Source organism: Harpegnathos saltator, unplaced genomic scaffold (genome assembly GCF_003227715.2).
Source record: "Harpegnathos saltator strain DR-91 unplaced genomic scaffold, Hsal_v8.6 scaffold58, whole genome shotgun sequence".
NCBI lineage: Eukaryota > Metazoa > Arthropoda > Insecta > Hymenoptera > Formicidae > Harpegnathos > Harpegnathos saltator.
Window position 1 is genome coordinate 1,682,794 of NW_020230404.1, and position 24,896 is coordinate 1,707,689.

The 24,896-nt window shown below is 49.8% G+C and overlaps 1 protein-coding gene across 2 annotated transcripts in view; it reads right to left on the reverse strand.

Annotated features, from left to right (window-relative positions):
* LOC105183490 (uncharacterized) overlaps window positions 1–24,896 on the reverse strand; it is a 52,810-nt gene that overhangs the window by 25,838 nt on the left and 2,076 nt on the right. For both annotated transcript variants that reach the window (XM_025303939.1, XM_025303937.1), the window contains exons 2-3: window positions 22,356–23,009; window positions 20,860–21,102 (exon numbers count right to left, since the gene is read on the reverse strand). In XM_025303939.1, the coding sequence (XP_025159724.1) occupies window positions 20,860–21,102; window positions 22,356–22,575 (463 nt within the window). In that variant the 5' untranslated portion in view covers window positions 22,576–23,009. The remainder of the gene's footprint in view (window positions 1–20,859; window positions 21,103–22,355; window positions 23,010–24,896) is intronic.

Sequence of the window (24,896 nt, forward strand, 5' to 3'; positions counted from 1 at the left end):
TCCACGCGGGGTCGTCCGACGTCACTACCGGCGGTCGGAGATGTTTTCGCGGGGCGGTCGGCCGATCGGTGTCAGCTGCTGAATATCCTGTATTTTGCGCAGTCGTAACCCGCGGACTTGTTTGCGCGACCGAGACATTCCGCCTACAGCGGCCTTGAGACGAGATTTACTGGCTGCCTGAGCGATCGCGGCACACTCGCTGCATGCGACATCACGCGGCGAATAATGGCGCGCTGATGGAAAAATAAGCAGGAGAAATATTTACGGACGCGCGGCCGAAAGACGCCGCGAAAGAGGAGGAAGAGGATGAGAAAAGGATGAGCACGATATCAGTGCATTTCTTTCATCCATCAGCCCCTCGCCTCTTTGTCCCACCCTCTGCCACTCCGTCTCCCTCTGTCGCCTCTTCTTTTCCTCTCGACCTCCCCTATCTTTATTCTGTCATGCCCTCGTTCCGGGATTCTACACTGCGGACAATATAGCCGCTTATTTCAGCCGCGAACATCTCCCACTGTCGCCGTCAGATGCAATTTTTGCAACTGCATGCAAGGAACAAACAGCCTGAGACACAACGGCTACCTGGGCTCCTCTTTTTAGCGCGTGTATGATTACTTGGCGAACTCGGCGATGTGTACGTATTTCCGATTCGAGGGAATTCCCAAAGCGGCGCCTGCCGGGGATAAATTAATCATGACTGCTGTAATTGCAATTACACGAGACGTCAAAGTTTCCGCTGCTAATTCGATTAGGCTACAATCTAATTACAGAGCCCTTGAAGAATTTCGCGAGACAACAGCCGGCGAGGGAGAGAGGCCGATGACAGAAGAGGCCGGACGGATTGGTCGATTGATCGGTGCGGGCGGATGAATTGTTATGCGTGGCTACCGGCGCGTATCAGCCACCGTTTAAGGCGCAAACGAGCGGTGCGCGTAACTTGAGGTGCGAAGAGGAAAGAAATCTAGGGGCATTTCCACGCCGCATTAGTATTCGCTTGAAGTCGCGGTCACGCCGCGCCGCGTCGCGCCGCGACTTTTTCTCTTCCGCTCTCTCGGGTCAGCAAGCTTTTAAGCCCCGCTTTAAAAAGAACAGTCCGGTTATCGTGGCGCGCGTAAATATGTCGAGACGCGAAGTAGAACCTGCCCGTTTCCTGCCCGTTTCCTGCCCGGCCTGCCGGAGCACACGGGATAAGCTGCGCGAGTCCTGGCGGCGGGGTTTCGCGAGGATAAGTCCTGACCGAGTCCTACGCCTCATGCATTTAAACGCGTCCGCTAGAGAAGTTTAACGTTTACAATTAATAACGTGCTACCGCGATGACTCGCGCCGGTCGTGCGCTTAATTCTTATTCGTTATCGGTCGGAAAGACTCTCTTGAGATTGCGACGATTTACTTTCCCCCTCCGAGTGCGAGACGTGCCACTCGCCTCGGCGGAAGTTCCTTTTGACGAGAAACTTGTTTCCCAATTAAAACGTTCTCGCGTGCGCAACGTTGACTTTTCTTGCTCGTGCGAGAAACGCTAAGGATCTGCAGGAGACGCACGGAGATATGAGAAGGGAAATTTTTAATGACTTTGAATTTGAACGAACGGGATGTCGAAAAACGGCGATCTGTAGCAGCTCTCTAGGCCGACCTGACCCATTCAGCTTCGATCGAATACATGTCTGCGGATCGGGAGTCTTCTAACGATGAAAATTGCGAGCGAAAAGCGAGAGTGAATACGATGAAGTCGCGCGTTAACTCGTATGTGACTATCCTCAAGATAGAAAAATGTCGACGTCTCCAGAAATATTGCAATTCCGGTCAGCAACGGGCATGAAGTGTGAGCCCGCATTCGCTTCGTCGCATTACGATCTAATTTTACGATAATGATAAAGCTCCCGAGGAACGGTTACAATCTTCATTTGCAATAATCATGAAGCTTCTCGCCGAATCAAACAAGTTCGGCCGGGGAGCGCAGCCGCCCAAATCCAACTTCTCCGATCGTTACTGCATACCTGCCACAGGTCGCAGTTTACCCCCACGGTCCACGCACATAATTTATCGCGGAGAAACCAGCGAGGGGATGACGGGAGTGCGACCGGAGGGCTGGCAATTCGAAACGGGAGAGAGAGCTTGTGTAGTACTCCCATGTCCCCGCTGTTTGTATTTCTACTGCGGCGAGTGTAGCATAGCCTCGAGCGTCGTTTTCCAAAATTACGACACGATACCGTTACATCCGCTCGTGCGCGATGTACCGCGCCACGGCACGTCAATCGTTATACATTCTCCGCTATAATCGATCGACCTCACTTCCGGCCAAATACATCACTCGTCTAGACGCCACGAAAGCAACCGCCGTGAATCCGCTGCGGTTTTTGATAACGATCGGCCATGTGTGAAAATTTATGTTTCCCCGAGACTGGGTGCCGTGTCGCGATTGCTTTGTTTTTTTTTTCTCTTTTCTCTTTCCTCTCTCTCTCTCTCTCTCTCTCTCTCTCTCTCTCTCTCTCTCTTTTTTCCTTTTTTCTCGGGGCCCGTGCATTTAGAATATTGGCGTTCCCGAACGTGCAACTTCTTTTTTTATCGACAGCGCGCCGACTTTCTAAGTCACTGACTGTTTACAGGCCGTTCCGCAGCCGGCCGATATCGAACTCCCGATGAACGTTCTTCTCGTCTGCGTCGTGTTGTTTCGCAAAGAGTTCATCAAGACTGTTGCTCTGGAAAATCACGCCTCCGACATTTCACAGGGGATTTCTGAGGCACCGTATACTCGGAATATCAGCGTCAGGCGCAAAGTATCAAGCATTTAGTATTTGAAAGCATCCGATTCCAACATTTATCAATATCTAACTGTGCGAGCCACTCTCTCTCTCTCTTTCTCTCTCATTCTTCCAGCGTGATTTAAAGCCAAATTGCTGATATTCCGCACTTTGGCCAAGATTAATCACTAAAAAGACTGTCATTTCCGTGCATTACAGTTTACATTTAATGCTACGCATAATTCCCGAATTGCATCTCGTATATGCATATTGCTGTATCCCGAGGCATTCCGTAGAGATTCCTCGCACTCGAGGCTCGTCACGGGTATCGCGCGCGCATTCCTCCCACAAAAGTCGTTACATCGTTACGCCCTTGCATTCAGCTTCGCGTATTCCCCTTTTTCCCTCTCTCTCTCTCTCTCTCTCTCTCTCTCTCTCGACCCCTTCCCTCCCTCTCACACCCCTTATACCGCGTTTCCCTCCGGCCATTTACGTTTACTCATAGTTGAGTTGCGCGCTCGAGCGTGCCAACTCAACGATACGTGCGGGCCACACTAAAAGAGAATGAGAGAGAAAGAGGAGGGGGGAGGGGAGGAGGGAGGAGAGAGACATTCGTATCTCCGGATCTTTGGACCTTCTCCGGTTTTTGGGTGGTGTCGAAACTTTCAGCCTCTCTCGCGGGTCCTGGAATTCTTCCCGGAGCCGGAACATCCCCAGCAGCTTTCTCGTAGCGCTGGTCTGCGCTCGAAACTCGAAACTCGTTTTTCGGACAAGCCCCATCGGACTTTTGGAAATTTTTTTTTCCTGCGGAAGAGAGGAATAGGGATACATTTTTTGCGCGACGAGTTCTCCTCGGACCATCTATCTTCGTCGGTTCTTCGGCCGGCTGCGGTGTTGCATAACCGTGCCTTCGGTAGCTACAGCACTCGAAATAATTGCAGCTCTAGTGGAATTGTGGAATTTGAGATGTAGCTGTAACACAATATAACTCGACGTAATCCAACTCCGGGGCGCGTTTATGAGTCAGCTTGTTGCCCCATGATCGCCCCGTTTGCGTGGCAAACTGTCATGATGTACGCGAAAAACGCGCGCATCGATTGGTCGCACGGTTAGATTGTCTCGCCCGGGCCGCTAAATCGGGTCATTATGATTTTTTACCGCGCCCCGCGCCGCCGAGTTTCCAGATTCCGACAATTATATCTCAAAATGCCTCATCGAAACGTATGAAATATCGCGCGGATACCACAGCGGCGGCGATCAATGGCCCCGTGGCAAAAGGCGCCGCGATATATCACGCAAAATATGTTAAACCGTCGTACGCCACGTATTGTGTCCATGCTCCATTCATCAGGAATGACCGCGATGAAAAATTCCGAAACGTAAATCCCGACCGACTATTATCATTTACCGCACCGTGACCCGACGTGCCCGCGATCCTGAAATTTTGCTCTGCACGCGCGATATTGTCCCCATGGAATAGCGCGTATCGATTGTGCCGAAACCGCATTAATGCGGACAGCACTTTGTTAAGCCGAAACAAATGTATCCTAGAAATTCGCAAAGCGCAAACATTTGGAAATGATAATAATATGCCCTCTCCCTCTTCCCCCCCATGGCGACACGGAAAGGTGCGCAATGAGTCACTTTTCTTTCCCAAAGCGTCGTCGCTCGTAATTTTCTCTCCCTTTCTCCGTCCTCTTTCTCTCGCTGTCGTTCGGCCACGTTATAAATAATTTGCCCGTCGTTTAAACAGAACGATGCATTATTTTCCTCGCGAGCACGGTCGACCTCTCGAATGACTCATGCAATTACTATGAGGCACGAGAAACGCGATATCGAAAATGCAATTTTCTCTAAAATAGCACGAGAGCTCACAGCGAGAGAGCGGCAGGCCGGTGAATGCCGAATTTACAGTACAATGCGCGAGACGCGGCTATTTTCCAAAGTTAAATGCACCCTCGAAGCAAACATATTCGTAAGTTGCCCGTGCAGCCTCGGAAGCTCGGACGGAGACGCGCGCTGTGTGTGTGTGTGTGTGTGAGAGAGAGAGAGAGAGAGAGAGAGAGAGAGAGAGGCAAGTCCCCTCTCTCGGTTGAGGAGTCGGTGACTTCATCGCCCTCGCTGGATAATTGAACGTTGAGGTGAGAGACGCGTGCTGAAAAAGAATAGGAGGCTTTCCTTTTGTGCCCGGGAAAAGCGAGGGTTGCAGGTGTCTGTGAGCCATGCTTCCTCTATCTTTGCCAGCGCGCCGCCTCTTCAGGATGCGGTGGCGGCCAACTTAATTTACAGATGGATCCAGAGCGCCGTGAGATATTGAACCGGGAGAAAATAATTAAATAACAAGTGGATACTTTCTTTCTCTCTCTCTCTCTCTCTCTCTCTCTCTCTCTTCCCCCCTCCCCTTTCCCTTTCTCTCTTTTTCTTCTTCTCCTCTTGCAAATACTCCTCGAGAAACGAATACCAGCCGGCGCGATCAATGCACCGTGCTGATAATTACAGTTGTTTACTTTTACCTTGCTAGTGCTATGATCGGAATTAAGTCTATCTCGCGGTCTTCTACAATATTCAACGCTTATTCCTTCGCTAATTTATTATCGGAGCAATGAGAGTGGAAACTTCAATGCGGAATCCGATGAGAGTCGTTATACATGTCGGGATTGAGACGACCGAGGTAATTGTGATAATTTTTGCTATTATCTGTGTAATCACATAGAGATTGTAATTAATATACAAATGATTTACGCAACAACCGCGGAGAGATGATTATATCATATTTGAGCATCCTTCTTGTTTAAGTTACATTTGTGTATAATGGCTACTTAATTACAACGATGAAGTCTCCATAATTATTAATAATAACCTACGCCCTCGCAAAGAGAGAGAGAGAGAGAGAGAGAGAGAGAGAGAGAGAAAGAGAGAGAGAGAGAGAGGCGTTATATGTGTTTTTTGTTAATTACCTTCGTTACCGGTGGCAGTTTGTCTTTTTTAAGCTGCGTGCCGTGTTCATGATGACAGAGGAATGTCGGAATAATATGTGGAAAATGATAAAAAAGAGCTGGGTCCGTTTGGCGGGCGGTAGTTTAGGATGTGATTTGTTCTGGGGAAAATGTGAAACTGCGGACAGTTTCTGCGGCGAAGTGCGATTGCTTTCATCCATCTTTATAATCCGAACGAGCAGCACCATCGAGAAGCCAATCCCATTCTGGTCCATTATCTCTATTTAACTATTTCGACCGCGTCATATCATGGACGTATAGATGAGCGCTCGGCATTTTTACGATAGCAAACTACCCGTCACATTGGCGTCGTCCCGGCATCCGCTCCGCCCGGAAGTTTAGATATTTAGAACGCCGGACCTTCGCGCGTGCAACTTCCAGTCGTTAGAACTTTCGAACTTTGGAACTTGGAATCTTCGGAAATTTCAATCTGCGAGACTTTGATACTTCGGATAGTTGGAATTGTTAACCTTTAGCGGAATTTATGGGAGCTTGGACATCTGCTATCTGAAACCTTATGTCTTACTCAATCCCTCAGTGTGACTTGAGGATGGAAAAGATTCACCATCGCGCATGCTCCGCTAAACAAGCCTTTTCCTTGCACACGGCATTTTTAATGTCGCGGGTTTTCGGCATTTTCTACGACTTTTCTCTCTCATCATCCTCGAGCTTCCATCTTCGAAATCTGCGGTCGCGATTTCGTACTTTCTGTTCCCGTCAATTCTTTAATCGCGTCAAGCTCTCATTGGTTCATGCCTCTTATCCGCAGCATCGTTGATTTCTCATCTATTATCCGGAGAAAAAGTCAGAGAGTCAATCCCAGGTTTCGCAATTTCAAGTCGCCCAACGGTTCTAATTGGATTCCGAAGTGTTAGTTTCCACTGTCGCGACAACAAATTAGCAAAAAAGCGACGGTCGTATATCGCGTCGAGTTCCTCCTCCTCTTCCCCTCTCCCCTCCTCTCTCTCTCTCTCTCTCTCTCTAATGCACTTTTCCGTCGATCCTTTGAAATCCCAGGCTGGGAGAGGCTCGAAATTGTCGGTGTCATACATTAGTCACAGGCCAGACCGTCGGCGCGTAGCGATGACAATGTGCTCTTAAACTGCTCGTAAATGAAGTTATTTACTCGGGCTACGCCAATGGTTGGCTTAGGCGTTCTCGACGAGCGCCATCGCTAGTGTCTGCGCCATTCGAGGATGATACTACTGCCGTTGTGCGGCATATCTGACTGCACTTCAGTTGGCTGCAATCTGCTGAGTGGCATGCACATGTAACATTCATCCCACGGTCGGCTCTCGCTGCGCCGCCCGCGTGGTATTATGGAACTGACCCGGTCATAGAAACACACACAGGCCTTGCTCACCGCCATTGTGCGACTCGTGTTAAGAGGACTTACGACGTCCTGTTACATGCCAGAAGCTACCACCGCGAGTACCTGCGATTATCTCCGCCGTCTCCATCGATTGGGCACGCGCGCGGTCTTTGTTACACCGGTGGGGAGAGGGGGATGGGGGGGTGGGAGAGGAAGGGTTGTAAGGCGGTCGCGGCTCGGACTCGGTGGGAACTCGCAGCAGCAAGTATCCCGGGAATCTCGGAAACTTTGAATTCTTCGGGCCTCTTTCAATCTCCTGCGTGGGAAACGAGTGCTCACGATCCCCGGAGTGGCCGCGGCCGCGGCTGCCGCGATAAACGGAGCGGCGGCACCATATTCCTCCGCAGCCCCATATCCGGCTCAGTCGGTCTGCGCTGGCGCGTTGATTGGCCGACGTCGAAAACTGCAGATTGGGAATTCCGCGATTTCTATATCCTGTCAAGGACCGTGAGCTCTCAGACGATAATTACCACGTCGGTGATAACGACGACGACGACGATGACGATGACGACGACGACGACGTGTCTAGAGTTATAGTCGTGATACAACAGTTTAAAGCGACCCAGCGCGCACCGTTGGAAGGAATTCCAGCCGCGATTCATGTCCGCCGGTCGTTTGACAATTCCTGTTATCTCGACGTGTAATCCCGGCGAGAGGAAGGGGCTTTCGGCCCTCGGAAGATTAAGGGGCGCGGACGTCCTTTACAAGTTACGTTGAAACGCGTGATTTAGCGCGAGTTAAGTGAGGATCAACGGTAATCCGCTAGCGATGCGGTTAATGCCGGCTATGGTCAACCGGAAAGGATTCGCGCGAGCTAATTGAAGGTAACACGGCGACGGGTCTCCGAACGGGTATCCGGCACGTTGCCGTGCTTGCGTAGCGGCGCGCGTCAACCGAGCCTCGTGCGTTTGCATCGATTAAATTTCCAGCAGCTCTATTTCGACGCGGAAGGTAAATATTTTAACGATATCCCGCTGGCTCTTACGACGAATGAAATATGAACGCGCTCGCTGCGCCACCGGACACAAAAGAGAAGAATCGGATTAAACGCGGCGGAGCCGCGTCGCGTTGGCTTGCTGTCACCTAAAAGCTGCTTTCGACGTGACATTCAATATCGCAGCGTTTGCCGCTATTACGCTACGGTGTTAAAAAGGTTTTATAACAGAAACACGGGGGCTCGAGTCCAATTATAATAAGAACAATCGCGACGCGATCGATACGCCTCGAGTTCGCCCCACTTCGTGCACGTGGCAGGAATCGACGGGACGGGATGTTTATACAAGAAACAGTTTACAGTTACAGGAAAAGTTTAGAGGGAACGGGAGAAAGATGGCGCGCAAGATGTTGGAGAGGAGAGGAATGAAACGCGAAGGAATCGGTGATGTGTCTCGGGGCAGCCACGCTGCGGTGCCAAAAATTCGGGACTCTGGCGGTTCCGGCGGCCGCAAGTTTCGCGAATTTAAAGATTCGAGAAAGCGCAGCTTTCACGCGCGCAAAAGTGCGAGCATCGCGGCTAACGCTCGGCGGCGAGAATCGGCGGACGGAGCGAAGCCGCTCCCGGCGAAATCGACGAGATACCAGCGGCAGGCAGACTCCGCGGAGTTAATTGGATTCGTTAATTCCCCTATCTGCGATTTTTGCTGCGCTCTCGAACGACGCGATCTTGAACGCGCGCGCTGTGCACACCTAGCCTCTCCCCCCTCCCCGTCTATCGGAATTTCGTCAAAATAAACGAGAGGGCGTGGCCGTAACGCGTGGCAGGGCGCGTATCGATTCTCAGCGAGCGGTACGTTCCGTTCGTGCGTGTTAAACAAGCACTTCTAGAATACGATAAATAAAATTTGCGGAGCCGCGCGGGGAAGATTTTATCGAGCCGGCAAGCGGGCGAGTTCATATCGAGTGAGCGCGAAGCACTCGACCGCCATCGCCGCCGCCACCACCGCAGCCGCTGCCGCCGCCGCGCGCGGGGGATGGGATCCACGGGGGGGAGGGAGGGGGTAACGGGAGATGAAAGGGATAGTTAGAGAGGTTAGAGGAGAAACAGCGGGGCACAGGCGGGGAGAAGGCGAAGGTGGAGGAGGCGCTGTTAGTAAAATAATAGGAACTTTATCTGGAAGTCTAGGAGTTCGCTCGGAAACAATTATACGGAGGGAGGAGGCTGCGGGAGAGCCGAGCGAGGCTGGCAGCGGCTCCAGGGCGGAGCGAGAGGGCGATATTTATATTCATTAGAAAGTAAGAAGTCGGGCAGGGCGCGCAGTTAGTCGGGTCTACCTTGCAGCTCGGAGAGATGCTTAATGGGAGTTGCGCCCGCTGCGCGCGATACCCATTGCGGCCATCTTGCAACTGGAAAAGTGTTCGCTTCTGTTTACGAGCGCGTTCATAATTCCTGATGCGCCGTCGCGATAAATTACCTCTCGGCGACCTTATTAGGAATCGGCCGTCTTCGCCGCCCGCCGGGAAACGCCCCGGGTGTTTCGCCTTCCGCTCGGCTCGAGCCGAATTAAATCGGCGCGGCGCGGCGGCGGCGGCGAGTCGTCGAGTTCGCCGGGCGGCGAAAAAGTGCAGCGACAACTCGCATGACGCTTCGCGGATCGCGAAGAGCAACGTGGCTCGCGCAAGACATCCATCCGGAGATCCTTCCGGTCGGTATGCGGCGAAACATGATCAATCAGAAGCTGCGACACTACGACGATGTCGAATGCTCGAGTTACTCACCGCCCCTCGCGTATCGGCAAGGACGCGCGTATCGACTTTTGCCTTCCGGCGTTTCTCGAAAACTAATAACGTCGCTGTATATTATTAGTTTCGGGGACGTTTCGAGGGAAAGCCGATATGTTAACATTCGCCAATCTGTTGACGAAACTTGGGGAATGCATTTTAAAGCGTTTCGATAACTTTCCTCCATTATGCAGACGCGCGAATGGCGCAGCTTCGGCGGCCCTTCGGCCGTATCACGGCGGCTTGGCAGTTGGCCTTATAATGCGTGCGCGTGTACTCGCAAGTTTGCCGAAACTTGCCGCGCCGTCACGTTAATCTCGCGAAAGAACACACCAGCGCCGTCGCTTTCAAGATAACTCTCTTCCGTTAAGACGCGTCTAACGCTCCGTTGACGATACCCTGTCAATTCAAGTTCGGGCCAACGTGGTGAATGTTATCAGACGGAGGAACGCGGAAAAGCATCGCGGAACTGGCCACACACGTAATTGGCGTCCCCGGTGACGGGAATACGATACGTAATATAATATGACAGTGACGTCATTAAGGGAGAGAATGGAGGTATACGAACGAAATGGAGTAATATTTAAAACTCTCTCCGCGGACGTTCGGAAATAAATCTTTCTCGAGTCGATCCGAGAGAGAGAGAGAGAGAGAGGGGATGACGATTGCGACATTATTATTCTCTCGTGGAAAGAATTATTCGCAACCATTATCCCGGCTCTGTGAAACATTTGGCTTGAAAACATTTATCTTAGACACGTAGCCATCGCTTGAAAAAATTAGCTACTCGGAGACTTGTAAAACGAATTGATGGCACGTTCGATCGGACATTTTTAGATTCCAATGCCGGGTAATGGACGACATTAACGTCGATCTGCGCGCATTTTGGGAATATTCCTCGTATTTTGCGGTCTCCCTCTCCCCCGTGACCCCTCCCCGAAACTTGCGAAATTCCATTAAATCTTTCGCGGAATATTAACGATTCACGAAAACCCATCTCGCGGAAAAGCGACTCCGCCCAGGACATCTCGCGCTACGCTACAACCGCATCGTTTCTGCCTCGTCGGAGGAAAACTTAGCAGCTGCGCGAAACGCGCGACAACGGCGTGGGTGGCAACGGGAGGGCGATCGGTATTCGGGAAGGCGACAGGACGGAGGGGATAGAAGGGGGACAAACGTACGATAGTTTACAAATCGCAGCGAATCGGCAGGGATCGCTTTGTAACGCGCTATTTCATGAAACGATCGAGCAGCTCATCCGCTGTAAATTCATGAAGCATCGATTCGTACCTCCGATGAGAAGGAGAGAGAGAGAGAGTGAGAGGGGGAGGGAGAAGAGAGAGGTGGAGAGCGTCGCGCAATGGTTGCTTCGTGTTTTCGTGACCGCGCGAACATACGTACAAAGATAGTCGAGAGTTTCCCTCCCTCTCTCCCTCTCTCTTCGCGCGAAATATCGCGTAAAGATCGACGAAGTTGCGTTTCTTCGCGCGATTTTCCGCTGGAGTGATTTACGCGCGGAGCGATCACGGCGGGCGGTATCTTTCGACGAGCGAAGCTCGTTGTCCGATGATGAATCGTATATTATTCCAGAATTAAACGCGGCTACATGGAATTGCGTCCGATACATCGCGCGATTCTAATTTACAATTAATGGCAAACCGGTATAAATATGAATGAGCGACAAATGAGATATGAATAGCGCGGAGGGGAACATCGGCGGACACAATTCGAAATTTCAACGGCGATGAGGCGAAACTCGGCGACGGGAAACAATTCCACGAAGTTGCTCCTTTTTTCCTTCCGAGAATCCATGATTATCGCCGGCGAATGGCTTTCGTTTATTAGCGTCGTAGCCGATTCCCGGATCCTAGGAACTCGTCCAATTAAAGCCTCTAACACCTCTAACAAGCAAAAGCATTACAATCGTTCCAATTAACTTCCTTGATACCTCTAACGAGCTCCCTCATTTCCGGCCAAGTTGAAACAAATAAATCCCCGCTGTCTCGATGATCATTCCGGAGTGCTCCGTGATATCATCGGCCAGTTCTTCTCACGTGTCCACATGAGCGGCACCAGTCGAGCGAGCAACGGATCGGGCGTGTTTGAAGCTTTAGCTTCAACGAAGTCTTACGTGAGACATTATACGCCGCGTTTCCGCACGTTCTCGCGGAATCTTGGACGGACGCCTCGTCGAGCGTTACGTCGGACGTACAAAGAAAAGTCGGGGAGGGTTGTTTATCTCCCACGAACGGTGATTTCAACTTCGTAACTCCCATTCTCGAGCTGATAATTACGAACTTCATCCATCAAGTTATTCTACTTACGTGGAGGGTTTCTTTAAGATCGGAATTTCCTGCCTCAAAACGCGCCTTGTTAGCGCGCGCTCGTGAGTTTCGCCCGAAATACAATAAATTTCTCACCGCTGTAGGAAATTTATGATGGAGATAGGCAAGGAAACGAATTACTCCCTTCAATATGTAAACAATTATAATATCTTTAGTCAAATTACTTCACAAACGTGAAATGTGAACGCGTATACAAAAAAAAAAAATAAACTGCTTGACCTAAATGCGGAAATACTAAATGCCTGCGGAACAAGCGTAGCTGCTCAAATACGCTAACGAATTGTTTAATGTTTGCTAAACGATCAAAGATTCTTACACGTAACGAGTCGGAGCCAAAAAGCCCCTATCCTTTTGTCCTCTCATTCTTTTATTAGAGATTTCTCTCCATCCGACTCTTGGTTTCTTTGTTTGTCTCTATTTTCTTTCTTTGTTTACCCGCTTCTTAGAGCTGCCGATAAACCTATCTGTCATGCTTGTTTCGCTGTTTTGCCACGCGTTTACTGCATGATAGTTAAATATTTCTTACACCGCTCTCCGCGCCCGCTCTCCCTCGCGCGCGCCTTCCGCTTCTCCTTTCCCTCCATTTCCGCCGGGTGTTCTGTGCTAGAACGACGTGAAGGAAGAGAGAAAGATCGAAGGACACGTGCAAGCAGAAGAGGAACGAAATCGAGCGGGGGGGAGGGAGGGTAGATTTTCGATATTAGCGGCCGACACTAATCGAGTCGGGGGTTTTCCGTCGTGACTGAGTCCTCTCGCGAGCATCCGGCGAAGTCAGTCGTGAATGCCTCACTGCATCCTGGACCCCGCAGCTTGGCCACTTAATATGGAAGGAAAGCGATGCGCCATGCGCCGTTTGCTCATACCCTATCTACTTGCGAGCAGGCGCCATCGAAGCGGACAGTAACATATCGGCAGAGCATGCCACGGATTTCGGTCCATCATTATGTAAGTCTCGAATCGCACGGCCACCCCCGCGACCCTCGTTGCTCAAGAACCTTCCGGCGACCTGCATGAATATCCGTCTATTCAGCCGATTATGTTTAGCCGCGGCTCGGCTAGATACCGCGTGAGGAATCGAACGTGATCCACGTGTTAATGAGCCGGCCAATCAAGCCTCCCTTATGCTTGGCTCGCGCAACGTCGGACCGCGAAGTCAGGAGCCGTTTAATTTTTCACTTTGTCCGGGAAATTCCATCGGCGGAGAACGGACTCGGATCTGCAAACGTGCATGGATCGACTAACGCGCTCTGGTCGGTGACGACGACGACGACGACGTGACGATTGAAGAGGGTCGCACGGCGAAGATCGCAAAGTAAAAAGAGACGGCGTGACCGCGGCGCGAAGAATCGACATGAAACTTGTTAGCAGACAGTTGCTACGCTTATTGGGCAGTTCCCGGCAAGTTTTTATCGCTGGGGGCAATCCTACGGTCAGGCGGAATTATTTGCTTCCATAAAGAAACTTTCTTCAGCCGAGATGCTGGTAGCTGCTCAGTTATTGTGTACGGGAGAAGCAGAGAGATAATATTCTCGCATCCCTGAGAACGTGTCGAAATGTCGATTATTGCTGCGGGATGAAAAGCAATAACCAGCAGGCGGCAAAAACGAACGACTTTTCCGGCGCTATATATAAAATTTGTCTAATGGTTTGGAGCGACCGCCATTCCTCCACCTTCCTCTATTTCCACTGTGATACCTCCACTCTCTCGCTCTTAGTCACCTTTTCTCTCTCCTTCCTTCCCTTTTTTACTCCCTCCCTCCCCCCTCTCTCTCTCTCTCTCTCTCTCTTTCTCTTTCTTCCTTTATATCTTCTTCCCATCGTCCAGCGTTCATTCCTTTCAACCCGCGCGGTCGTCGTTTCCTTTCGGCGGAGAGTTTGAAAGAACTTAAAATAAACGACGAGCTCTCACACACACACACGCGCACACACACATACACACATACACACACAGTGACGGCTGCAACTTTCTCTCTGGACGATACTTTCCTCTGTTTCTCGTCATTGTGTTGCCGGTAACTCGGATCTTTGTTTCCCGCGCGCTGAAGGACCTGTCGGGCCTGCGCTGCCGGTTTACTTATGCGATTTTAATAAACCTCGTCGGGGTGATGAGGACAAGTCGTAGAAGCGGACAATGGATCGACTGTTACATCCGAAATTTTAACGACTGATCGATAAATGTCGACTCTTTTTCGTGACGCGATGACGCTTAAGCGGAAGTAGTGTGAAAGAGAAAGGGAAAAAAAGAAAAGGGGGATGGAAGGGTTAGCAAGAGACAGACAAGGACAACTTTCGCGACACGAGCCATTAGACGCAGCCTTTGAGGAAGACGAGCATGTATTTCGCGGAACTCGAGAACATGGCGGAAACGCATGGTTTCCGCTTCTGACGTAACAAAGCCAATTTCTTTGGGGCGTTCCTCGCGAAGTCGCTAACAGCTCGGACTTTCACGGTGATTTAAACTTTTTTCTTCAACATCCACCATCATTGACGAGCTTTCTCTCGCGGGCTCGCGAAATAATTTACCCAAGTTCCCTAATCAACTTTCTTCATCGGCGACGTGACGATACACGTTTTATCAATCGGGAACTTCGACATCGGCGCTAATAAAAATGACGGCCGCGACCGCGCCGGCTTATCGAGTGCGACGGATTAAAGCGATCAATCGAGAAGCGATTGTCACGCTTCGGACACGTATATTGCGTGACGACGTGGCACAACCCAGCCGAAAACGCTCCATTTTCGTTAATGGACCACGAATGAATTTTATTCCGATTGACTCGCGTGATAATCGAGTATCGCCGAGTCGTTGGCGCCATTATCGAGCGGCTGTCGTCGTTCTCGGTTTCCAAATTAAACAAGGATGTCAGAGTGAGCTTAGGGGCTGTTTCGTTCCGTCGATAGCATCTCGCTCGCCGGAGCTGCAGGAGAGCGGAGGATCTGAGGGAAAAAGGAGGATATTCTCGGCCAGAAAGTTTTAAAGGAAACTGTGCCGTGTAAGCAGCTACCGAGCTCTCTGAGAGAACCGATTAAGACCTCCCGCCATCTCCTATCAGACATTTTCGGCTTGTCTGATGTTCCGCGAGCTTCTTATTCCCCAAGTATACAGTTTCTCGGTCTAACTAAGCGCGACTTCTTTTTGGGCTACTTAAACTTATGAAATACACAGGTAAAGCCAAATAACGTAATTCGCCAATTCAAGTTGCACGACCCTGGCGGAAGACTTTGGATTGGCGTATTCCTCGAGTTACGCGAGTTACCTTCGCGATATTTAATGCAGATTGTCAGTGCGAGTTGCCGCGCTTTCACGCTATGATAGCCGCTGGCATCCGCGTAGCTTTCTTCAGCCATCGCCTCATGCAGAAATATTTTGATCGATAACAATCTATAATTGTAACGTTATAGGGGAGTCGTGGAAAGATAGATTTATAGATTCACCTGTTTTTGTATAATGCTTGTAATGAAGAAGGACATTCGTCTCTCTGCAAATACACAAGCGAGCTCTCTAGATCCGCCAACGACAATTTTTCGCCGCGACGAGTGCGGTCGTCAAAACGGTGCAACTGACTGTTGCGGAGTGAAGTTACTGTCAAGCGAAATCGATTGAAGCATTAAGGGACGCGGGAATGCAAAACGCCAAAACAGCCGAATAACCGAAATCGACATCCACCGTTATGGCTGGCCGTTATGATGGCCGCCTTCACGCCGCCCCGTATCTTCGCCCACGGCGACACGCCTTTGTCACTTCGCGGCTCGCTCGATATTGTGACAGATACGACGCTGCTAATTATCCCTCATTTATTTCCCCTCCCGTTCGGTCTTCATAAACGCCGAAGGAAGCCATCGAGCGACTCGCTTGCTCGCGCGCGCTCGCCCAGCCATTACCCGGGATTTATGGTTCCTTCACCGTGAGAGGCGGAAAAATCGCACCGACGTTTTAATTTGAGACCGCTCGCGGCGCGGCTGGTAAACAAAACTTATTCCGACGCGTTTCGGTCAGCGAGCACGCGAAAAGCCGCGGCCGAGCGATGAAAGATGCGCCGTTGCTGCGAATAAATCGAAACTGGTCTGGTCGCGAGCTTAAAGGGGTTGCTCCGCGTAAAATACGTTCGCGCGTTTGAATATCGAAACTGTGCGGAGATGTGTGCACGTGAAGGTACGTTTCCTCCGGAACGAAGGAAACATCCACTGGGAGAATCGCGGAGAATCGCATTTCAACGATCGGCATAGCAAATAACTCTTGATGTGCTGTTGTTTGATTGACAGGGAAAAATGGCAAACGGATTACGATAAATATGTTTGGCCGTCAGATATTTAATCACTGAGAAATAATTTCCCCATTAAGGAGCGTTAAGATATTCAATCAATCACTGAGAAATAATCCTTCGCCAATGAGAGCCGCGAATAGTAGCTTTTCGTGGGAGGACAATACGTTGACAAAATACCTGGTCAAGAAGTCTTTCCTTTTCTCCAACTCGACGATAAATTATTCCATTTAGTCCGGTTATGTGAAATTATCGTCTACTTTAATTCGTTAACTCGTGAAACTGTGTCACCGAATTATAATAGATAATAAATTTCTCTGCGATGAGTTAATCGGGACTGAATTAAGTCGCGTAAACTTTGGTTACTCACCGCGATTGTTTTCTATAATTAGATGATTGTTGTGCACAGAATATGGTTGGTTTGTAGTACAAGCACATCCCCTTTGCTCCGTGATCCCATCGCCCGTGGATATGTGCGTACATGGAGGGAAGAGACGCGAGACGGGATAAAGGCGAAAAGTACGAGGTAGAAAGGGAGAAGGAGTTGGCTTTCAGCGATCGCAACCCCCGCGGCATCGTAAAATATCGGAAAATTCATTAATGCTCGATCTACGGGGCATAGTTGAATAAATCTCACTCTCTGGCAAGATTTACAGTGGCGGAAGAAAGCGATATGACGACGTATCGAATATGTGCGGTCGAACGTAAGGAGGATCTCGAGCGCCGACTTTTCCGCATTAATATTCGGATTCGACGTCTCGGATAATCCGAGAGAAAACGCAGGGACAGAAATCATGAGGGGGAGGGGGGGAGAACTCCGTATAATTGCGGGTCAATTTGACACGGAAGACACAGAGAATCGCAAATTCGCCGAGCGATTTAACTGATATCTGATCTACGTCCGGATATACGGACTGGAGAGGCGGTTCCGAGAGAATTAAATATTAATTATCGTGATCTCAAAGGACGGCTATTTGCTTTTCATTAATCTCAGCTCAAAGAGACATCATACGAATATCTTATAGAGTTTCGTTCGCCTGAGAAGCGAATTTCTGTAGCCCCTGCAGAATAAATATTTTTTTACGCTTTTCCTCGATTTGCGCATCTCGATTCGCAGCGATATTCGCTTACGTTACAGCAGATGCATAGGTCATGTCCCTCAGGGGAGGGGGGACTCCCTCGCGAGTTACTTAGCAATAAATATCCTTTCCGCTCTCCCTTTATTGTCCCTCGCGTCTCTTTGATCCAACGGAAAGCCGCCTAAGAATCGTCCGGTATTCGCTTAATTAAAACGCACTAATTCAAATGAGAAAAGAGAAATCAGTTTTAATCCGTCGCAAATGCTCGAACGAGCCAACCGTCTCCCGTTTCTGTCTCCACGGTGATATATAACGGAGCTTCCCTTGATCTCATCGTAATGACGGAATCGCACGCTCGTGAAGCACATTCAGCGACGGCAAAAAAAGAAATCTCGACTTAGGTAAAAACCCTAACAAGCGAGAATCACTTCGTACTCGGCCGTAAAGTACGTGTGTATGAATGCATCGTCAATATAATTATACGTAGTTTTGCGAGGCACTGAGCACAAAGTGCTGTGAGCGCCCGTCCCCGCCCTCCCCGCCCTCCCTCTCTTTCTCTCTCTCTCTCTCTTTCTCTCTCTCTCTCTCTCTCTCTTTCTCTCTCTCTCTCTCTCTCTCTCTCTCTCTCTCTCCCTCCTTCCCTCTCTCTGTCACTCTTTCTCTCTCCCTCCCACTCACCCTTTCCCTTTTCGGATAAAGCGCGGTAGAAGAGAAATTGGTCTCGTTGGAACCGTAGAACGATAAGGCGGCACAAAGGCTATGTTGGCTCCGGCGACTTTCTCGAGCACCACTCGTGCACACGTTTTCCTCTCCGGCTGCACTCAGCCCCAAAGCAGAATTCCTCCGGGAAGGAAGGTAGTCATCAGCGCACTTTTTACTTTAAATTCGATGCGTCTTTGGCAGTAATAGTAATTCCGCGACGCGCGTAACGCGTTTTGCACGTAGCTCCTGGTAATGCGTTCGCTGATAACACGCCGAGAGTTCATTTCACGTTCACGTGAGAGAAGCAAGATTTAAAAGATACTTCCGTGCCCGAGAAAGAAGCGACACACATCGGAGCGAGTTGGACTCAGTGCCCGGACATTGCGAGGATATTCCGCGCTGGGAACAAGAGGTGATTATCGGAACGGTCGTTTCTCTCTCTCTCTCTCTCTCTCTCTCTCTCTCTCTCTCTCTCTCTCTCTCTCTCTCATGCCAAAATGAGAGCTCGCGCGCGGACTCTGCGATTCTTTCTGCATCCTCAGTTTCGGGAATGTAGAAATTCGCAGATCCGAAGCCCTGCCGAAGCTACGCTAAATTTAAGAAATCCATCGGATGAGACTGGTCTGCGTAAAGAAATAGAAAATAGGCGGGAACGTAATGGGGGGAGAACGTAATGGCCGCGCGGGAAGGCCGGTGGCTCAAAATCGTGTTTTTGTCGTCCGCGATGATGATTCGCCATCTGAATATCTCCGTAAACAGCGAAATCGCCGCAATCGCGGTAATTTCGGCGGCTCTCTTATAACGAGCTTGTTCTGCGGAAGTAATGTCTGCCCGCAGGAAACGCCGCGCCGCCGCGGATATCCCGCGCAGCTTATCTTGTTTATCAGAGCAGATAAGGAGCGCTCTCGAAAGAGCGATTAAAAGATTAATCTATTCTTATATTAGCGGCAGGACGTGCACATGAAGAAGATACGTCACACTCTCGTCGCGTTCACGGCGGATTAAATTATTCGCGCGCGATGTGAGATGAATTCAGCAGTTGCGCGAAATTAACAGTATATATATAATATATATATATATGTGTGTATGTGTATGTATGTGTGTGTGTGTGTGTGTGTGTGCATGCATATACATGTGCGCGTGCACATGTGTGTTGACACTTTCTTTTTTCCCATAAATTTTCCGAAATACGTCGCAATAAAGCGAGGACGGGGATCTCCCGGATGAATGCAAGAGAGAGAGAGAGAGAGGCGGCGTTTGATTTGGAATCACATTCGTTTGCGCGGTAGAGCGATATTAAAGAAAAAAAATGCGAAAATCTACGGGCTCATGGCGGACGTATCGCCGCGTGAAACGAGCGAGCTCACATAGCGCAATGGTGCGGTTTTGCGAGCGATATCTCACGGTAGCTACGTCGAAAGCCCCGGCCGATCAATTCGATTTGGAATTCTTGCAGATATTTCCATACGCTCGTAAATGGCACGGCGACGCGAGTTTAACCCACTCAGGCCGCCGGTATTGTAAAATGGCGAATACGCGCACATCGGCTGGTGCGATCGACCGACCGACCGACCGACCGACCGACCGACCGACCGACCAACCGACCGACCGACCGACCGACCGGCCGACCGGCCGACTCCGGCTGGTGGAATGAATATATACGCGACGAATGAATTTATAACGCGCGCGCGAAAGCTGAATCCCACGTGATCGTTCCTTCCACCATGACGCCGGTCCGTAAATCGACGGCAGCTGTTTTACGCAGTTGACCGTGTGGAAAAACTCGTTGCAGAGTCGAATGCACCCGCATAATCGCGAGCCGGCCGATCGAGATCGAACGGCCGATCTGATCCCTCTTTTTTTGGCAGATTGGATATTCCGCGTGTCGCGTCCTGTTCCGAGGGAAATCCGAGGAAGTTTCAATTCAACGCCAGAGATATTTTCGTCGTATCATCGCCGGATTATCATTCGGTAGCTCGCTCGAGTCTCGTGTATGAGGATTATCGTGCTCGCGGATTGTAGAAGACTCTTCTTGGCCGGTGTATGCATGTATCCCTCGTGCTTCCTGTGGAAAACTCATTAGGATATTGTTCCATTTCCAGTGATTGGCAACTGGAGATCTGCCGACATACTTCACTTCCCAATTAAAAAAGCTTGGGGGCTCCGTTAGAAATTATTTGCTTAAAATAAAACTAGCCCCTAAATGGTGCCGTCGATATAATCGGGGTAGTTTTTTTTATAACCATTCGGGTCTAGTGCCCGGATAGTGTTTCGATATTACTACTAGAGTATTTAGCGCTCAGGATAATAGCCGAGAATCCGAGTATCTTTGCGGATACCGACAACGTCCAGCTCCTGGAAGTGGATTTTCAGTCGAACCCGTGGAAATTATAAGTTAACTTGGCGCTGAAAACGGATAAGCGAAAGTCAACTCCTGATGAATCCACGCGCTACAAACTCGATCCTGTTTAGAACAGAATACGCCATCCATGTCTCATAGATTGAATCTGATACTGGTATCGAAGTCGACAACTCCCGCAACACCATCACCCACTACTACTGCTGCTGCTGCTGCTGCTGCTGCTGCTGTTGCCGTTACTACCACCACTGTTAATAATGAGTCCCTATTTGTGTGATCACTCGCACTCACCTTCGGGCTGATGAGGAGCATAGATGTTGAGATAGAGACAGTCCTCGCTCTGGTTCCTCAGGGAAGGCAAGTGTCTCTCCAAGTACTCGTACCTGCCCGGCTTTACCTCCTCTTGCAGATTTGGCAAGACTTGCGGGCAAACTGGGGCAAATTCCAGCGCCTGCCGCACCCCTCTCCACGGTCGCGGCGATCGCGGCGGTGAAAACCTGAAGGGTCCCATCGGAGGTTCCGCATAAGGGATTCCTACGGCACACACGAGAGCCGATTACGCTTCAGATACAGGCTGTTAATTGTCCCCGCGGGGCGATACTTAGCGAATTCATCGCGCCCAAGTGTTTATCACGAGGGCTAAATTTGCCTGAAGGGATTAACTTCTCTCCGCGCGGCGGCGATTAACTCCGCCGGCGGAAAGAAACGGCCGGAATTAATCCCATCCGCGACGACGGCCACTGGTCACCGCTGATCCCGTCCCGGATTGATCCGAACGATCCATGTCGGCCGCCACGCTCGTGTCGCGATTACAATTAAACTCTACTTCATCTCACAGTCAACGCAATTCCGCTTCGATTCTGATTCAATCCCGGAACGCCACTTCGATTCAATCCCGATCTCTCGATGCCACTTTCGAAAGCGGCTTTTGCTTCGTTATCGAGGCGCTTTAATGCGCTCCCCCGTCGTTTACGAGGTTAATATATCTCCGGGAGCGAAACGAAGCAGTCCGTCGGGCGTGTTCACTTCGGACAATCATCAAAATGTAAGTGATGTAAACTCAGCTCTGAGTATACAAAGCCATGCGCACACGAGTGCAGTCCGATGCGTGACGCCTGCGACTTCGCGGACGCACAGCGACAAGTCGAGCAAAGACGGAGAAAGGCAGAGGGTGTGAGGCGCGGGGGAATATCTGTTCCCGAAATACACGGGCGCACAGGCACGCGCTCCTCGTTTTCGTCGATCCTTTGACGTATCGGGACTTTCAAAGCGCGGATATACAACTGCCAGGAAACTTTTGCTCACTGACCGGAGCCAAGCTCTCTCCCTCTTCCCCCGTTCTCTCTCACTCTCTCTCTCTCTCTCTCTCTCTCTCTCTCTCTCTCTTGATGTATCGAACGTTATCGAGCCGCCGTTATAGTAGGATGTTGCATATGAAACGTCGGCTTTGCGTCAACCAGCTTCGCATCAGCAGCGGATTAAATGTATTCAATCGATATAAATAGCTCCACTCGATTTCCGCGTATCGCTCCTCCGAAGAAACAGCGAGTCTTTCGCTGTTTCCGTTTCTCTAACGGGAATGCACGTTTTCGCGAATACACAGACGCTGTCACGACTACTTGATCGCGATAAATTCGACATTGAGTGTAACGCGAACGAAGGAGAATCAAATAACGAAACGCGCGAAGAACGGAAGGTAATGTTCCCTTTGCACTCCGTTACTTGTGTCGAAAGCGAGTGTTAGTCCCGGAGAGTAATTCCTGATAGTAACGGCCTAAGTAACTCACCTCGAAAAACGTCGACCATCTGCAAACTGTGAATGGTTCTCGGTTGGACCACTTTACCGCGCAATCGACCCTCCTTCACGTGGATTTCCCTCGTCATTCTTTCCTTCTGGAACCGCGACTGGTAGCCGTACTGGTTTCGCGACTCGTGAAAGTCGCGGTGCTCCGTGAGAATCTGCGTGCAGGCCAGCAGCAGAAGAACCAGCAGTTCCAATCGCAGCATTTCGAGAGTACTCGCTTCGCGCTCGTTGATCACACAACACCAAATTCAGTTCATCCTCTTAAAGTTCGTCACCAAAGAGTGTCGACACTCTGGGCAAATTTCAATCGAGTCCTAGTGTCCCATTGTGCATTATCAACTCGTTGTTTCGCCGGAAGCAAATCGGTGCTTTACAACGTGTCGTCAAACTTGGGCCGTAATTCCCCGAATATCTCAACGGACAATATTTGCCGAGAAAGATGGCGTTGTCGGTGTAAAGCGAATAGTTTTTAGTTACTTCAAGTATCTACTCGGCGCTCAAATTTGTAGGTTCGGCCCAAATGTGCAGATACCGCTCGAAATCCTTCGTTAATTAATTCTTTCGTCAACTGCGATACACTCGATAGGCTTGAATAGCGTCGATTAGCGTCGAAGTATATCCGGAGATCTCGGCGTCACTGAGAGAAATAATTTCATAATTGATGCTTCATCATTTTTGCGACGTGGAACAAAGAAAGCGTAACGTGCAGCGAAAGAAGAGAACATAGCAGAACGCAATCTCCAAGACTCTCCCAGCGGTGAGCCCGAGGCAGCGCGTGCGACAGCCGCTGCCGCAACGAAGCGCACACTCGCGCGGTTGAAGTAAAAATAATTTTTCGACCCTTGCTCCTGGTTAGACCCAGCGCGAAGGGAGCAACCGCTCCGTTGAACGTCGCTCGAAACTTTTCACTTCCGCTGCCACACGAGTTTTTGTGGGGGCCAACTACTTCTCCACACGTGGAGTTCGCATTTTCGTGGCAGTCGATCTATTTCGAGGGCGATTTTATCCGAGATTATAGTGCACACCGACAAGTTCACGCGATATCTATACCACTTCTGGATATGTTTTTTTTTTTATCAATTCCAAATCGACCGGGCGGGATTTTGCCTATCAAGCAGCGTGTATTTCATATTCAACACAATCCAAAATATAATTCCGTTCGTGTGTTTGAATAAAATTTTCCCTTATCGATTAACTCTTTGCAGCGAGATTAAATTTCATACTGCTATTCACCCTGAAGACTGTGAAGCGATTTCCCCCGTTGGAATCCGATTAATATATTCCGATAGTAATTGTCTCGCATTGTCGTACAATTCTGCCGGTAAAGTCGCAGGAATTAAGATTCAATTAGTTTGTAGGCGAGCGATATCCCTTTTGTTGTCGCTATTTAAATTTCCGCCGCGACTGCTTTAGCGAATAACGGCATTCCGGCCGGAGGAGGACGCGAGCGGAGGAATCTTTACGTGAGGGAAAGCGAGCTCCGTGCCCGTGCGATGCCCGATCGAAAGCCACGAGAAAGCGAAGTTTACCAACAGGCGGCGCGTTCTATTTGGGGCGAAAATAGAGTACGTGCAGTCGCGCGCGAGCCACCGCTCTCTCTTCGTACGTGCGTTCACCCTTGTTTGTCCCGCCAAGAATATCGTCTCTGGAGGACATCGCCGTGCGACGCCGCGTATGGACCTTCCGACTTACAACGTTACCCGTCCAAAAATTAAACACTGCAATCCAAAATTATCCACGTTGAACAAATATCCGGAATTTGGTGGGAATTGATTCGAGCGAAAAATTTCCTGATCTTGGATGTTTCCCTCTCCTTTTCTTTCCTTTTCTTTTGATTCTAGGTTTACTCCGACTTTTTCTAGCGTCAGCTCTATTGGCTATTTTTAAACAGAGAAAAGTGGTCAAATTTTATCGTCGAATATATAAAAATATTTGAAACACGTTCTCGTGTTATTTGGAGAATTTTCAATGACTCACTCGGCTTGATTTATTTAACGCTTCGATTTAATGCTTCGAAGATCTACAAATGCACGAGCATTCTCCCCGATTATGATTTTATCGATGCATCGGTGGCTCTCTTCGAAAAATTACCATTTTCAGTAGAATCCAATTTACATGAGACGGCCCTGTAAATTTCTATTTTTATTTTTCCCGACATAATCAGCGCGCGCACAGAGTTAGCCCTAGATTCGAGATACTTTATGGTGTTGCGAGGAAAAGTTTCGCACATGAGAGCGTCGTAATATCTTTGCATGGGCACGAAACGTCGACATAAAAAACTTGCTAAAGCGGCGATTCGCACGTTACCGTCGAGCGACAAGTCGCATTTGCGCAAATTCGATCGCGTGACGAGCTGAAGTGCACGCTCCCGACAACATCGCGATAATGGTTCGCTCGCAGTTTTGCAATATACGCGAACGTCTCGTAATTCCGGCATAATTTACGTCAGACAAATGACGTCGAGTTCGAGAGCGACTCGGCGAAAGCACAAGAGAGCGCGGCCAACTAAATCCGACAGTTGCGA